Source organism: Cervus elaphus, chromosome 20 (genome assembly GCF_910594005.1).
Source record: "Cervus elaphus chromosome 20, mCerEla1.1, whole genome shotgun sequence".
Classification (NCBI taxonomy): Eukaryota; Metazoa; Chordata; class Mammalia; order Artiodactyla; family Cervidae; genus Cervus; species Cervus elaphus.
In genome coordinates, this window is record NC_057834.1 from 132,699,686 (window position 1) to 132,717,740 (window position 18,055).

The 18,055-nt window shown below is 42.6% G+C and overlaps 1 protein-coding gene across 1 annotated transcript in view; it reads right to left on the reverse strand.

Annotated features, from left to right (window-relative positions):
• The window catches only part of NGEF (neuronal guanine nucleotide exchange factor), a 120,157-nt gene that overhangs the window by 67,388 nt on the left and 34,714 nt on the right, over positions 1–18,055 (reverse strand). The window contains exon 3 of the mRNA XM_043877057.1: positions 16,113–16,212. Within this exon, the coding sequence (XP_043732992.1) occupies positions 16,113–16,212 (100 nt within the window). The remainder of the gene's footprint in view (positions 1–16,112; positions 16,213–18,055) is intronic.

Consider the following 18,055-nt stretch of genomic DNA (forward strand, 5'->3'; position numbering starts at 1 on the left):
CAGTCCATCTTAAAGGAAACAGTCCTGAATACTGATTGGAAGGACTGATGCTGAGGCTGAAGCTCCTATAATTTGGCCACCTGATGCGAAGAGCTGACTCATTAGAAAAGACCCTGGTGCTGGGAAAGATTGAAGACAGGAGGAGAAGGGGACAACAGAGGATGAGACGGTTGGATGGCATCACTGATTCAATGGACATGAACTTGGGCAAACTCTGGGAGATGGTGAGGGACAGGAAGGCCTGGAGTGTTGCAGTCCGTGGGGTCTCAAAAAAGAGGACATGACTCGGCAACTGAACAACAACAGTTTAAAACACCAAAGATATAATTACATAGGTAAAACCCATGCATCAAGTTCAGTCCAATGCCCATTATTATTATTACTATTAATTCAAATGCTAAAGGAGCTAACAAGTCTAAGAGACTGTCCTTTTAACCCCTTAAGATCTGAGTCCTTGCAAGTTCTCGAGCCTGTGTCTAGTCTCCTCTAGGCTGAGCAGGAGTGGGGAGAGCTAGGGGTCACCGCCCCAAGGTCACCCTAAAAGAGCCACTGGCCCCTCAGCCCATGGCAAGGCCTGGTAGGGAGGTGAGAAATAAGCTCCTTCAACCTCCCAGCGAGAAGAAACAGTGCTAAAGGCTGAAAATAAGATAGAACTGTCAGAAGTATATGAAATTAGCTGCCTAAACTGTGAAACATAAGTCACAGTTATATTTGTTCTGAGATAGTGTAAGAATAGAAACGATTTCAGAGATAGAACATCTAAACCTCTGCAGTCACCGTGTCCAAGTGGCCTGAGATCCTTTGAGTGTGTCCCGGTCCTTTGTTCATGTTGCACAGTTGATGCTCACGTTCTTGGAACTACCAGGGCTTAGCCAATGCCCAGCTGGAGGGATGCTGGAGAGGAAGTTACCTGCTGATGCTCTGTTTGCATTCTTTTTGCTGAGGGTACTGGGTCTCCTGTCCTTCTAGGGGAGCTGCAGAAGTGGGTTATCTCCAAAAGGATCTGGGCAGGCAAACCCATCCACATTAGAGCTGCTGTCTTCCCGCCGGGGCTGTGTTTACTTATCCTGGTGACATCATGACCTGACTGTGAGAACCTTGGTTGGAGCAGTCCTGGGCCCCTGCTGCAGTAGCCTGCACAAGTAAGCCTTCAAGGCTTTGTCAAGTTCCCAGGCTACAGCCTCTGCCCAGGGAGCGTCCCTGCCTCTGCAAATGTTGAGTGCTTCTGGTGGTCAGCCATGTGCTAAGTGCACAGGGGGAACAAAACATGGCATGGTTGGGCCTTCAGGGAGCCTGTGGTCAATGCCCCCTGCTGCTACTGACAAGTGCTCAGTTGTGTCTGACGGTCAACACTCCCCCAGGCCACCAAGATCAGTGGTGGGGGCTGATGATTCTGCCCAGCCTCCTGGAGAGCGGGACAGAGGCAGGGGGATGGGAGTGGGGACTGAAGGGTCTCTCTACATCCAGTTCAGCTCAGTTCAGTCACTCAGTCGTGTCCGACTCTTTGCAACCCCATGGACTGCAGCACGCCAGGCCTCCCTGTCCATCATCAACTCTCAGAGCTTGCTCAAACTCACATCCATTGAGTCGGTGATGCCATCCAACCATCTCATCCTCTGTCGTCCCCTTCTCCTCACACCTTCAATCTTTCCCAGCATCAGGGTCTTTTCCAATGAGTCAGTTCTTCCCATAAGGTGGCCAAAGTATTGGAGTTTCAGCTTCAGCATCAGTCATTCCAATGAATAATCAGGTCTGATTTCTTTTAGGATGGACTGATTGGATCTTCTTGCAGTCCAAGGGACTCTCAAGAGTCTTCTCCAACACCACAGTTCAAAAGCATCAATTCTTTGGTGTTCAGCTTTCTTTATAGTCCAACTCTCATATCCATACATGACTACTGGAAAAACCATAGCTTTGACTAGACAGACTTTTGTTGGCAAAATAATGTCTCTGCTTTTTAGTATGCTGTCTTGGTCATAGCTTTTCTTCCAAGGATCAAGCGTCCTTTAATTTCACGGCTGCAATCACCATCTGCAGTGAATTTGGAGCCCACAAAAATAAAGACTGTCACTGTTTCCATTGTTTCCCCATCTATTTGCCATGAAGTTATGCCATGATCTTAGTTTTCTGAATGTTGAGTTGTAAGTCAACTTCTTCACTCTCCTCTTTCACCTTCATCATGAGGCTCTTTAGTTCTTCTTCACTTTCTGCATATCTGAAGTTATTGATATTTCTCCTGGAAATCTTGATTCTAGCTTGTGCTTCATCCAGCCTGGCATTTCGCATGATGTACTCTGCATATAAGTTAAGTAAACAGGGTGACAATATACAGCCTTGACGTACTCCTTTCCCGATTTGGAACCAGTCTGTTGTTCCATGTCCAGTTCTGACTTACTTCTTGACCTGCATACAGATTTCTCAGGAGGCAGGTCAGGTGATCTGGTATTTCTATGCTTTTGAACTGTGGTGTTGGAGAAGACTCTTGAGAGTCCCTTGGACTGCAAGGAGGTCCAACCAGTTTATCCTAAAGGAGATCCGTCCTGGGTGTTCATTGGAAGGACCGATGTTGAAGCTGAAACTCTAATGCTTTGGCCACCTGATGCGAAGACCTGACTCATTTGAAAAGACCCTGATGCTGGGAAAGATTGAGGGCAAGAGGAGAAGGGGACGACAGAGGATGAGATGGTTGGATGGCATCACCGACACAATGGACATGGGTTTGGGTGGACTCCGGGGGTTGGTGATGGACAGGGAGGCCTGGGCGTGCTGCAGTTCTTCGGGTCGTAAAGAGTCAGACATGACTGAGCGACTGAACTGAACTGAACTGAAGAATTTTCCACAGTTTGTTGTGATACACAGAGTCAAAGGCTTTGGCGTAGTCAATAAAGCTGAAGTAGATGTTTTTCTGGAACTCTCTTGCTTTTTTGTTGATCCAACGGATGTTGGCAATTTGATCTCTGGTTCCTCTGCCTTTTCTAAATCCAGCTTGAACATCTGGAAGCCCTTTTTATTTATTTATTTTAAAAATAAGCTCTCAAAAATATAATAAAAGCCAGCTTTTTATTATGGAAAATTTCAAACATATACTAAAGCAGACAGGAAAGTATAATGAACTCCCCTCACCAGCTCAGCAGTTGTTAAATACGTGAGTCTTATCTTCTTCCATCTTTATTCTTCCCCACGCCTTCCTGGGCCTGCATGATTTTGAAGCAAGTCCCAGACATCTTATCATTTCATCCAAAATCTTTCAGAGTGTATCTCTAAAAGAAAAGGACTTTAAAAATGGCCCTTGTACCTTTAACATGTCTTAAAAAATTTGCAATTTCTTAGCATCATCAAGGGGCTTCCCCCATGGCTCAGCAGGTAAAGAATCTGCCTATAGTTCAGGAGACACAGGAGACTCAGGTTCAGTCCCTGGGTGGGGAAGATCCCCTGGAAGAGGAAATGGCAACCCACTCCAGTACTCTTGCCTGGAGAATCCCATGGACGGAGGAGCCTGGTGGGCTACAATCCACAGGGTGGCAAAGAGTCAGACGTGCCTGAGTGACGGCACACACAGCGTCATCAAACATCCGATCTGAGTTCAAATTTCCCTGATTGTCTTTGAAACTTTCCCACAAGAAAAGGGGAAAAGCGTTTGTTTGAAACAGGATTCAAGTGAGGTTTACACAGTGCAGTTGGTTGATGTTGCCTGAAAACCTTTGGATCACTACCTCACTTTTGTCTTCTGCTTGTACTTGGTTGAGAAATTGGGTCATCCGTCCTGCCCGGATTCTGTTGATTGTGACTGCAGTGTGTTTCACTGGCTTCTCTGTCTCCTGTGTTTCTTCTAAACTGGTAGCTCTGGAGGCTGATTAGAGTCCGGCTGCATTTCTTCAGATCTGTATTGTCACAAATGATTGACTAATGGCAAACCCTAAAACGGCTTCCTTGAATCAAAGAGGCAGCCCCCCAACCTGCAATGACTTGGCAATTGTTTCTTGGGTTTACAGATTGTAAAGACTGTGAGACTCTGCTAGTGACAACCTGAACTAGCACTTATGAACATCTGACAAGCTGCCCCATGGTTATAATACATGGAACTTCTGTATTTCCATGGAAATGTGTACAGTTCCCTATATGGAAACTGGTCCTTGCCTCATGTAAGCATTCAAAGACTCATGAGTCTTTTCTTTTTCTTTCCCTACTGGTAAAAAATCTTATTTATTTATTTTTTAATTGGAGGGAAATTGCTTTACAATGTTGCCTTGGTTTCTGCGGTAAAACAATGCGAATCAGCCATAAATATACATATATCACCTCTTGAGCCTCCCTTCCCTCCCCCCTCCCAGCCTTCTAGGCCATCACAGAGCACCCATATGGGCTCCCTGTGTTACAGCAACTTCCCACCGGCTGGTTATTTTACACATGATATTGTGTACATATCAAGACTACTTTCTCCATTCATCCCACCCTCTCCTTCTCTCATCCATTCTCTGCATCAGCGTCTCCATTCCTTCCCTGCAAATAGGTTCATCCGTACCATTTTTCTAGATTCCATATACATGCATTAGCATATGATATTTGTATTTCTCTTTCTGATTTACTTCATTCTGTATAACAGGCTCTAGGCTCATTCACCTCACTACAACTGACCCAAATTCGTTCTTTTTATGGCTGAATAACATTCCATTGTGTATGTGTATATCTTTATCCATTCATCTGTTGGTGGACATCTAGGTTGCTTCCATGTTCTGGCTGCTGTAAATAGTGCTGCAGTGAACGCTGTCTTTTCGTTCATGAGTCTTTAATGAGTCTTTAATGGTGATGAGGGATTTCATGCAGTGATCATTCTGGAGCTGGATCCAGGGAAAGTTGTCACAATATTTAATAATTAGGAAGGTTTGGCTGGACCGACTAGAGCAGAGCTGTTAACACTTACTGAGGGTGTCCTTGGCTGCCCCCTGAGTGTAAGCCCTGGGGTAAATCTAATGCTTAATGCAGGCTGACCATCCTTAGAACAATTAGAAACTTCTGCAGTTCCCTCAGGTCATTGCCAGGAATAGACAAACGCATCTTCACTGGGAAGGTCAGTGGACAAATATTTTAAGAAGCATCAGCCTGCCCAGTTCATGCAGAAAAATTACCCTATGTGAAATTTTATAATGTAGTTTAATTTTATATAGAAATGTCAATTTATAAAAAGCACATGTTTGCATTCTATCCTTTTCTCATATGTGTGCATCTATATTTATCAATTTGGTGATTTTGTGGTACGAAGTGATTTCTGGGACAGTGCATCTATAGTAAAGACCCAATTTATAACATCTTGACTTAAGAGGACTTCTAAGGGACCAATCTGGTGATGGACTGGGGGTACCTTAGGGCTTTGCCCACTGTGGGCATTTCAACAGTAACACCCTCCTTTGCACAGCCAAGTTTATCCTGCAATACCTCCATCGGGGCAGCCTAGGCGGGTGGGAGAATGTGGGGTGTGGAGTCTGAGCCTCTGGATTGATGGTCTGGCTGTCTTACTAGCTGTGCAACCTCAGGCTAGTTACTAATTTTGAGTCTTAGTTTTCTGATCTGTGAAATGGGAATAACATAAGAGACTTTAAAGTGATAGTACACATAAAAATCCTCAACAGAGATTAGTTCCTTTCCAGTATTCCTGTTTCTAGCACATCTGTCTACAGTAATTGTGTTCCCCTCCTGCTGCACTGCCCACCAATACCCCTGCTTGTGGCCGTATGGAAGGGGACTTGCAGCACACCGTTGGGTGAGCCGTGGACAATTCTAGGACCTCTGGGGACAGGCACTGACCAGTAAGAAGAACATACTTCTAGCACATGGAGGACTGGTTCCTTGGCCATCTGAGTCTCAGAAGACGTTAGTCCTCTCATCTAACTTTCAGCCCTACTGCTCTAATTTCCATCCTTCCACTTCTCACCTCAGTCAAGTCCCCACTGGCATTCCCTCGTATGGGAGACCCAGACTGTAACCACACGAGACATGTTTTGGGTGCCTGGCTCTCCTTCACATACTTTCCAAAGATTCTCCCCAACGTAGGTCCCTCTGCAGTGGGAATGACCTCGTTAATCCTGCCTTTTTTTTTTTTTTTAAGTTGATTGGCCCAAAGCTAAACCCCTGACCCAAGGATGGCTAATCAGATTCTTTTCCTTAGAAATTCTGTTTTAGAGATCCAAAAGTCCCCATTGCTGTGGAGAGCCAAGTTGCAAGGTCATATCCACTATAGCTGCCATTCTGGGTCATACGCAAGGTGACAAGCCAGAGAAGATGGTCTGAGGAGCGAGCAGGAGAATAAGGCAGTCCAAAGAGCAGAAAGCAGGAGGTCCCATGGACCCTGAGCAAAGGAGGAAGTGGCTCTCCTGATGGCATTTCCCTTCCAATACAGTTGGGTTTCACCTCTTTTACTTGGATTCTTTGAGATTCCAGAATCCTTACCATGTGCCCCTTTCACTTGAACAAATTTGTGTGGCTGTAATCTTTGCAATCAAAGCAACTGTGACCAAAGAATGAGACAAGGATTCCTACTCTCACCACGTCTTTCAATATCACAATGGAATTCCTCACAAGTGTAATAAGACATGAAAAAACAAATAGAAAGCATGCTGATTGGAAAGAAACAGTTAAAACTGTCTTTGTTCACAGAAGGCAGGATTGAGTGCACGGAGAATCTGAAGGAATGTACAACAGAGCTACATGTGACCTTAATCAAGGTCACAGGATACTGAGTGAACCCTCAGAAATTAATTGCATTTATGTATACTACTAAAACAATTGAAAAATTAAATTACAAAACACAAGCATTTAAAATAGGATCAAAATGATTCAATCAATACATAAGAACAAATAAAAATAAAATATGTAAAAATATTCTATAGCAAACTATAAAGCCATTGCTGGATAAATTTAAAAGTGAAAAGTGAAAGTGAAAGTTGCTCAGTTGTATCCAGTTCATTTTGACCTTGTGGACTACACAGTCCATGGAATTCTCCAGGCCAGAATACTGGAGTGGGTAGCCTTTCCCTTCTCCAGGGGATCTTCCCAACCCAGGGATTGAACCCAGGTCTAGCCCGCATTGCAGGCGCATTCTTTACCAGCTGAGCCACAAGTGAAGCTCAAGAATACTGGAGTGGGTAGCCTATCCCTTCTCCAACAGATCTTCCTGACCCAGAAATCAAACCGGAGTCTCTTGCATTGTAGGCAGATTCTTTACCAACTGAGCTATGAGAGAAGTCCTGGATTAACCTAAGGAGTACCTAAATAAATAGAGAATTAGGACATATTCATCGATCGGTACCTTAAATTGTTCAATCTTCAGGTGTCAATAATCTCCAAATTTATTTATAGAGTTAATGTAATCTTAACCAAAATCCTAGCAGGCTGTTTTCAGAAGATAAATTGATGAACTGATTCTAAAATTTATATGGAAATGTGAACAACTTAAAATAGCCAAGACAATCTTAAAAAAGAATAAAGTAGGAGGGTTTACTCTACCAGATTTTAGAACTTATCATAAAGCTACAGTATCTAAGACAGTGTAATATTGGCATAAGGAGAGACAATTAGATCAGTGAGACAGAATAAAAGTCCAGAGAAGATCCATGTGTCCACAGTCAGTGGATTTTTGGAAAAGCAAAATCAAAACCAGACAAAACACCAAAGCAGTTCATTGGGAGAGCCAGGAGTTCTTTTTAATAAATGATGCCAGAGCAACTGGATATCCATATGGATCATAGACCTAAATGTGAAAGTTAAAAGTATAAAAAATCCATAAGAAAAGCATAGGAGAGTATCTTTGAAGTACTCAAATCTTTCTCTTAATGGAAAAGGACAAACAATAAAGGAAAAAAAATGATAAGTTAGTCGTTGTCAAAATGTCTGCTCTTTAAAACACAGTACAATTAAAAGACAAGCCACAGACCAGTAGAATGTATTTGCAATTCATTTATCTGATCAAGGGCTTGTGGTCAAGATTTATAAAGTATCCAAAAAATTAAGAAATAATAATAATAAATGGGCAAAAGACTTGAACAAGAACTTCACATAAGAAGACACATGAATGGCCAACAAACATACAACATCATGAGTCATCAGGGGAAATAAAACTTAAAACCACAGTGAGAAACCACAATGTATTAGAGTGGATACAGTTACAAAGACTGACAATTCCAAATGCTGGTGAGACTCTAGAGCACCCAGAACTTTCATATCTTGCTGATGGGAATATAAAATAGTCAATCATTTTGAAAAATTACTCGGCTGTTTCTAATAACATTAACTATTAATGTTGTGTGCATGCTTAGTCGCTCAGTTGCGTCTGATTCTTTTTGACCCCGTGGACTGTAGCCTGCCCAGCTACCCTGTCCATGGGATTCTCCAGGCAATAATACTGGAGTGCGTAGCCATTCTTGTCTCTAGGGGATCTTCCCGACCCAGAGATCAAACCCGGGTCTCCTGCAGAGATTCCTGCAGGCAGGTTCTTTACTGTCTGAGCCACCAACATTAATGTTAACACATATTAACACCTATCCTAAGACCCAACACTTCCACTTCTGGGGACACACTCTGGAGAAATGAGTACATGCATCCATAAAAAGACATTTCTAGGAACATTCATAGCAACTTTGTAATAGTCAAAAATTAGAAACACTCCAAATATTCATTAACAGAATGATGGATAAACAAATTGTGGTAATAATTGTTTATTAATTAATAAACAATTGGTAATTGGTAATAATTGTTTATAATAAAAAATTGTTAATAATTATTTTATTATCAGCAATAAAAGAACAGTCTTATACACACACACACACACATGAATATGAATCTCAAATATGTTGAGCCAAGTGAGAGAGACATCATGATGACATACTATATGATCCTATTTTTATGAAGTTCAGGAGCCAGCAAAATTAATCTAATAATGCTGGAAACCAGAAGATGTTTCTGACTAAGAGGGATGGTTATTAACAGGAAAAGGGTCTTAGCTTCATGGCTAATGTTCTAGATCTTGGCCTGGTTCATGGTGAAGTGGGTGTATATGTACGTAAACATTCGTGGCTATGGACTGAATTGTAATCCACCACCTCTGCCTCAAATTTTTATGTTGAAGCCGTGACTCCCAGTGTGATGGTATTTGGAGAGGGCGTCTTTGGGAAGGTGGGGCCCCCATGAAGAGGAAAAGACCAGAGCTCACTTCTCCCTCCCACCATGTGAGGACACAGCAAGAAGGCAGCTGTCTGCAAGCCAGGAAGAGAGTCCTCTAAGAACTCGACCATACTGGTGCCCTGATCTAGGACTTCTGCCTCCAGAACTGTGAGAAACCAATTTCTGTGATCTGAGTACCCAATACATGGTATTTTGTTATGGCAGCCCAAGCTGATACATTCATCAAGCTCTATACCCAAGATTTGTATATTTTGTTGTAATGTAAAATTTCTTTTAATAAGTACTATTAAAAATGCCTTTATGAAAGCATTTACTATGATGGCAATTACAAAAAAGAGAGCTGAAATATTTGGGGCCCAGCATGAGATAATATTTGAGTCCTTCTTCAATTGCTTCCAGTCTTTGTACATTGTAGAGTTCTGTTTTTTAAAAAAATTTTGAAGGGGTTCAAATTTAGATCAGAAGCTTGCATTTACATGTACAAATTACCAAAGAGTCAGAGATTGTTTTTCTTTCTTAGAGCAAAGGGGACTTTGGAATTTAACAGGAATGGATGGTTAATAGCATTGGGAAAGTGACAATGGAAACTGAACAAGAGATGCTTAGAGTCAAACATGGCACTTTATATGAAGGACACAGTATACAAAGTTAGGGACAGAGATATGGGGGAGGGCAGAGATCAAATTACTTTACAAAAATAAAGATCTGAGCCTCTGATGCCAAGGTGCTAGTGAAATGAAGAGTGAGCAGAAGAGGATGGACAGCACACAGAATGGTACCCCAAACATCGCATGTCAAGCAAATATTGACGTGGTGGCTCATTAGCTGCTGAGTGGTAGTGTTTCCCAGGAGAAATTCGTATCCTGAACTCTACATTAAAGTGGTAACTCAGAGCTGTGGAAGCCTGACAGCCCATCAGGAACTTTTTGTCTAGAAAACTTTTCCAGTACAGGTACATGATGACCTACCTGGCCATAGAAATCCAACTCAGAAAACATAATAGAAACAAGGGTCACAGTGGGGCATCTGAGACTGACCTAGATACACTCTTCAAAACCTCTGTCCTCATGAAGCCTGAGACAGAAGGAACACAGGTGACCTCTGTGGGCCAAGCTGGACTCACTGGGAAGCAGACAGGAAGGGCTCTCATCTCCCCCTTGACTCCCCACTTCAGCCTGCTGTGTGGGTTGGAACTGCCTGCCCAGCCTTGGGTGAAATTTCAGGCAGACCACATGCAAAGCTTTTCTGGTCACTCTTGGCTTATAAACAAATGGCTTCTTTCGCTGGGTATAAAAAGTGCATCTGAAAGCTCTTTCAGAACTCCAACTCCTTCTGGCCATCCAGGCCTCCTGTGAAACCTCTGCTTCTTGCTGTCTTTTCTCCATCCCCCTAACTGCACTTTGGGCCTCCAAAGCTTTTGGGGGCTCCTCAGACATGCCATTTTGGGGGGGGTGTCTCTGACTGCAGTTCTTGGGCACGCACAAAGCTCTCAAGCTGGTCACTCATGACTCTCCAAGTTTCTATAGCCACTTCCTGCCAAGATCCACCTGGACCCTAGCAGGCAGCCTTTTGGGTGAAGTCCTTTTCAAAGTGGTTCAGAGGTGGCTCCTTTCCTTGGGGTCCACACTTGATTCTAAGAAAACACACACCTCTGCCTTGCCTTTGGTGTAGATAACCCTCAACCCCTACCCAGCCCTCTCCCCTCACCTCCCATGCAGGCTGCCAGCCAGCTCACCTCTAGATGTTTCATGCCTTGTATCTCCCACATTTGAGATTTCTAAGACCCCCTCTCCCCCACAACCTCTTAAAGCCCCCCTTACCAGGGTCAAAGTGAGAAGTGTGTTGATTAATTTGATGTATCAACTTCCCTGGGACACGATGCCCAGATATTTGGTCGAACATTATTCTGGATGTTTCTGTGAAGGTGTTTTTTCAGTTCAGTTCAGTTCAGTTCAGTTGCTCAGTCATGTCCGACTCTGCAACCCTATGAACTGCAGCATGCCAGGCTTCCCTGTCCATCACCTATTACTGGAGCTTGCTGAAACTCATTTCCATTGAGTCACTGATGGCCATCCGACCATCTCATCCTCTGTTGTCTCTTTCTCCTCCTGTCTTCAATCTTTCCCAACATCAGGGTCTTTTATTATGAGTCAGTACTTCACATCAAGTGGCCAAGGAATTGGAGCTTAAGCTTCAGCATCAGTCCTTTCAATGAATATTCAGGACTGATTTCCTTAGGATTTACTGGCTTGACTCCTTGTTGTCCAAGGAACTCTCAAGAGTCTTCTCCAACATCACAGTTCAAAAGCATCAGTTCTTTGGCACTCAGCTTTCTTTATGGTCCAATTTTCACATCCATACATGACTACTGGAGAAACCATACCTTTGACTCTATGGACCTTTGTTGGCAAAGTAATGTCTGTGCTTTTAAATATGCTGTCTAGGTTTGTCAGAGCTTTTCTTCCAAGAAGGTGCTTTCAGGATGAGAGTAACACTTAAATCAGCAGACTGAGTCAAGCAGATGACCCTCCTTAATGTGAATGTGTCTCATCATCCAAACTGTTGAAGTTCTTAATAGAAAAAGGACTAACCTCACCCAAGGGAAAAGGAATTGTGCCAGCAGATGGCCTATGGGCTCAAATGACAGTGGTAATCCCCAACTGCTGGCACCCCCTGCAGATTTTCCACTCAGCAAGCCTCCACAGCTGTGGGAGCCAGTTCCTTAAAATGAATCTCTCTCAAGCTTTCTCTTTCTGCCTCTCTCTCCATATCCTGTTGGTTCTGTTTCTCTGTCTGTCTGACCTGGACAGACTCAAGGAGCAGCCTCCCACAGGGACAAATGGACAATTGAGGGCACCCTGACAATTCCCTCCAAACAAAACCTGGCAGTTACTCTCATCTCTACCCTCTTTTTAAAAATTGAATGTTAAGACATGAAAACACTTATGTGATAATTGGGGAAGAGCCAGTGTCCTGAATCCCCCCTGTTGAGCCCATGACATGGGCAATCCTACTGTCTCTTGGAGTGTCCCGTGTAGGTGGTTGCATGCTGATGATGTTGTACTTGGCTCCTGAGATTTATCAGAGACAACAGGAAGCAGCTGCTCCTAATATATAATTCAATTCAGTTTGGTTGCTCAGTTGTGTCCGACTCTTTGTGACCCATGGTCTGCAACACACCAGGCCTCCTTGTCCATCACGAGATCCCGGAGCTTGCTCAAACTCATGTCCATCGAGTCAGTGATCCCATCCAACCATCTCATCCTCTGTCGTACCCTTCTCCTCACACCTTCAATCTTTCCCAGCATCAGAGTCTTTTCCAGTAAGTCAGCTCTTAGCATCAGGTGACCAAAGTATTGGAGCTTCACCTTCACCATCAGGCCTTCCAGTGAATATTCAGGACTTATTTCCTTTAGTATTGACTGGTTGGATCTCCTTGCAGTCCAAGGGACTCTCAAGAGTCTTCTCCAACACCACAGTTCAAAAGCATCAATTCTTTGGCACTCAGCTTTCTTTATGGTCAGACTCTCACATCCATACATGACTACTGGAAAAACCATAGCTTTGACTAGATGGACCTTTGTTGACAAAGTAATGTCTCTGCTTTTTAATATGCTGTCTTGGTTGGTCATAGCTTTTCCTCCAAGGAGTAAGCATCTTTTAATTTCATGGCTGCAGTCACCATCTGCAGTGATTTTGGAGCCCAAGATAATACAGTCTGTCACTGTTTCCATTGTTTCCCCATCTATTTGCCATGAAGGGACCAGATGCTATGATCTTCGTTTTTTGAATGCTGAGTTTTAAGCCAGCTTTTTCACTCTCCTTTTTCACTTTGATCAAGAGGCTCTTTAGTTCTTCACTTCTGCTATAAGGGTGGTGTCATCTGCATATCTGAGGTTATTGATATTCCTCCTGCCAATCTTGACTTCAGCTTTTGCTTCATCCAGCCCAGTGCTTCTCATGATGTACTCTGCATGTAAGTAAATAAGCATGGTGACAATATTCAGCCTTGAAGTACTGCTTGCAAAATTTGGAACCAGTCTGTTGGTTCATGTCCAGTTCTAACTGTTGCTTCTTGACCTGCATACAGATTTCTCAGCAGGCAGGTCAGGTGGTCTGGTATTTCCATCTTTTGAAGAATTTTCCAGTTTGTTGTGATCCACACAGTCAAAGCCTTTGACATAGTCAATAAAGCAGAAGTAGATGTATTTCTGGAACTCTCTTGCTTTTTGGATGATCCAACGAATGTTGGCAATTTGATCTCTGGTTCCTCTGCCTTTTCTAAATCCAGCTTGAACATCTGGAAGTTCTCAGTTGATGTACTGTTGAAGCCTGGCTTCAAGAATTTTGAGCATTACTTTGCTAGTATGTGGGGTTGCAAAGAATCAGACATGACTGAGTGACTGAACTGAATGGAACTGAGATGAGTGCAATTGTGTGGTAGTTTGAACATTCTTTGGCATTGCCTTTCTTTGGGATTGGAACAAAAACTGACCTTTTCCAGTTCTGTGGCCAGTGCTCAGTTTTCCAAATTTGCTGGCATATTGAGTGCAGCACATTCACAGCATCACCTTTTAGGATTTGAAACAGTTCAGCTGGAATTCCATCACCTCCATTAGCTTTGTTCATAGCAATGCTTCCTAAGGCCTGCTTGACTTTGCACTCCAGGATGTCTGGTTCTAGGTGAGTGATCACACCATTGTGGTTATCTGGGTCATGCATATCTTTTTTGTATAGTTCTTCTGAGTATTCTTGCCACCTTTTCTTAATATCTTCTGCTTCTGTTAGGTCCATACAATTTCTGTCCTTTATTGTGCCCATCTTTGCATGAAATGTTCCCTTGGTATCTCTAATTTTCTTGAAGAGATCTCTAGTCTCTCCCATTCTATTGTTTTCCTCTATTTCTTTGCATTGATCACTGAGGAAGGCTTTCTTATCTCTCCTTGCTCTTCTTCAGAACTCTGCATTCAGATGGGTATATCTTTCCTTTGCTCCTTTGCCTTTAGCTTCTCTTCTCAGCTATTTGTAAGGCCTCCTCCAATAACCATTTTGCCTTTTTTCATTTCTTTCTCTTAGGAATTACATGTAATATATGCTTACATGTAAGTAAATTAGGTCATTGTTACTATATCTCTATATAAATCAAGGCCCTGTGGGGAAAGCAACATCAGGAAGCGAAGGGTGCCTCACCACCTCCTGGTGGGACAGATGGTCCAGTCCATGCTTCTCAAGGGCAGATATGGAAACACGATTTCTCATAACCATCCAGGAATTTGTAGGGTGTGAAGTTTCCAGGAATTAACTTAATGCAATAATGAGGGATTGGCTTCAGGATTTTGTCACAATCATATTTATCATAGTGTAGCTTACAAAATAGCGAAAATGAAGTCCACCAGGACCTCCCTGGTGATCCAGTTGCTAGGACTCTGTGCTCCCAATGAAGGGGCTGGATTCCATCCCTGATCGGAGAACTAGATCCCACTTACTGCAACTAAGAGTTCTCATGCCACAGCTAAAAGATCCACATGCCTCAATGAAGATCATAGATCCTGTGTGCCTCAGCTGAGACCTGGCACAGTCAAATAAAGAAATAAGCAAATACACACACACACACATATATTTACATAGCAAAAATGTAAACTTCTTCCAGATCAGAAATTGCTATTGCTTCCCTGTATCCATTTTCCTTTCTTCTTTCCTGTGGAACCAATTTACAGGGGACAGAAATAGACCTGATTTAAAAAACAACATACATTTTTCAGCTTCCTTGCAGGGGGAGGTGGCCATGTGACTGACTTTTTGACCCAATTTGGCCACCAGTTGTTAAGTAAGCTTCAGGAAATCTTAAAGGAGAGCAGACTTGGCTGGCATATGCCCGCCTATCCTCTGCTTTTCTCCTTCCCTCCATCTAAACTGTGGCTGTGATGGCTGGAGATCTGGTAGTCATTTTGACAGATGGTGGAGGAAAAGCTAGAAGGAACCTGGGTCCTTAATGGCATGAGAAGCTGCTGTCACAACTCTCCAGACTTCTTTCACACAAGAGCAAAATAACCTCTGCCTTGTTAGGCTGTGTTATTTGGGTTTTTTTGGTTACAAGAAGCTAAATTCAGTCCCAGCTGATATAATATCCAAACATCCAAACAACAGGAGCATGATTAATTAGTAACAATCCAATCATACTATAGATTATTTTATAGCCTTTAAATCATGGTGTAGAAAAATATTTAGTAATATGACATTCAGAGATACTTTGTTTTATTTCACTCTGCTTTATTGTGCTTCATAGATATTGGAAAGGTTTTTTTTTTTTCTTTTACAAATTGAAGGTTTGTGGCAACCTTGTGTTGTGAGATGACGATTAGGATTTTTTAGCAATAAAGTATTTTTAAGCTGAAGATTGTACAGTTTTCTAGACATCCTACTATTGCACAAGAGTAGTATTGACCACAGTGTAGTGTAAACATAACTTTTATATGCATTGGGAAACCAAAAAATTCATGCAGCTTGCTCTTCTACAACATTCACTTTATTATGATGATCCAGCACCAAACCCTCAATATCTCCAAGGTGTGCCTATATTTTTAAGTAGGTTTCAAGATGCCATGTATATAAGATCCAAATTTATGAAGAGATAGCATGCATAAGACATAGAAAAAAAGACTTGAAAGAGTTGCAACACACAAAAGCCTCTGGGTGGTGGTGATGCAGTGAGTTTTCTTGTATTTAGTATCTAAAGTTTCCTAATTTTGTGATAGAGTAACAGTGGAGCTTTTTATTTTTTAAGGAAATTGTAGAGTTTTAAAAAATATGAACAACTAAAACACTTGTGTTATTTTTCAAACACAAGAAGACACTCCTGTAGCTCTGCCAAGACTTTGCAGATCGAACCCTGTTACACTGTTTCATGAACCAGCCCCTCGGGATTTGCTGTCCCTTACCTTATTCTCTTGGCTCCTGGGTCTGTCTGGGTGGGTATCCTCCAGAGATGCTTTCTGCTCTGCGGCAAATTCAAGGTCGGGGGCTCATTTTCCAGTGGATCTGTGATGTGTGAGAAACGTAGGGAGTTAGAAACGTGTATCTCCCCTTTTCAGGCAATTCTAAGAGACTGTAGCAGCTGTCACCCTGAGAGGGGAAGGAAGTGGAGTGAAAAGGATGCCCTTCCCCTCAAGCCCTTGAAGGGGAAATTGCCGCTCTTCGTGCTCTATTAAATGACCTGGAATGCCTTCACTACGAAAATCATACTTATGGTACAAGAAATTTCATAGCCATGCATATATCCATCTATCTATCCATCCATCCATCCATCCATCCATGCACTCACAGTCGAAAAAAGAAAATCATGAATGAGCCTGAAAACTTGGATACATGTTATGGTTAATGTCTCAGAGGACAATAGAACCATAACCACTGGTGTTATCATTTCTACTGAACAAAATCCTTTGCAATTTACCAGTTGTTTAACATCTGACTTTACAATGTCTGAGTCCTAATAGATGTTAAGTAATAAATCACCTCCCCTAGAGTGTCAGATCAGCTAAGGTGAGGTTGTCAGTTAATGTTCTACTGTGACTTTGAATGGATACCTCTCAGCAAATGAAACGGAGACTGTCTTCCCTTTCCAGACCCAGATCACAAACCGCTGACTCAGAGCACCAGCTCCCTTCCTTGTCAGGGGATAGAATGGAGAAACCTGGTGCTGGGTGGCCTGTTCTGTCCGCTCCTTAGCAGAAGAGTGTTTTCTCCTTGGACCCTGGATCAGGGGATGCTGGGCTGTCTTGAGAGTTAGCTTCAAGGAAGTGAAATGAGGGAGTCACTCTACAAATAAAACTGTGAGTTTAATGAGAGTATTTACAGTCTGAACGTAAATGGTGTCTTTGGTTGCGGGACGGTGTGCCATGGTCCCTGTGTCTACACTGGTGTCAGCAGCCTCTGTTCAGCTTGGAAGCCACAAACTTGAGGCCCACGCATGCTAACTCCTTTCAGTTGTGTCCGAGTCTTTGTGACCCTATGGACAGTAGCCCGCCAGCCTCCGCTGTCCATGGGATTCTCCAGGCAAGAATACTGGAGTGGGTTGCCATGCCCTCCTCCAGGGGATCTTCCTGACCCAGGGATCAAACCCACGTCTCTTATGTCTCCTGAATTGCTGGGTGGATTCCCCCATCATCAATCCCGTTTCCCCTCCAACCTCATCTCAGACACAGTCCCACACCCACCTTTCCTCCTGCTCGGGAAGACCCCCGCCCTGACCAGCTGTATCTGTATCTGCTCTTTCCTGCTCGCCTGCTTATCCCTGTAAGTCCCCCGTGGGGTAGCTGATAACTCCGTGGGGCCATTACACGCTTGAAATGTGGCCTGTGTGGCTAAAGAAGCAAATTCTTCATTTAAAAAAAAAATTAAGCTAATTTAAATTTAAATATAAAAACAGAGTCAATTTCATTATTGGAAAACTTTTGAGGATATTTGGAGTAATTTGAGGATTATCTCTACTTTAACTTCTGGCTGTACATTTAATAACTTTTCTGGCTGTAAACGACTCTTTAACTGTGCCTTTTGTGAAATCTAAATCCAGATCGAGAATTTCCAGTGAAAATTTAGTATGCAAATTGATAGAGACTGTAAGAATAAAATACTCAACAGATTTTCACAACAGTGAAAAAAAAAGGAATATAAAATATCTCATTAGTAATTTTTATATTGATTATTGACTACATGATAAAGTGATGGTATTTTGGATGTATTGGGTTAAATAAAATGCATTGTTAAAATAAATTTTACTCATTTCTTTACTTCTTAATATTACAAAAATTTAAATGACTTATGTGGCTTTCATTGTGTTTCTGTTGACAGAGCTTCTCTAACCCTCTTCTCTGCCCAGGCTCTG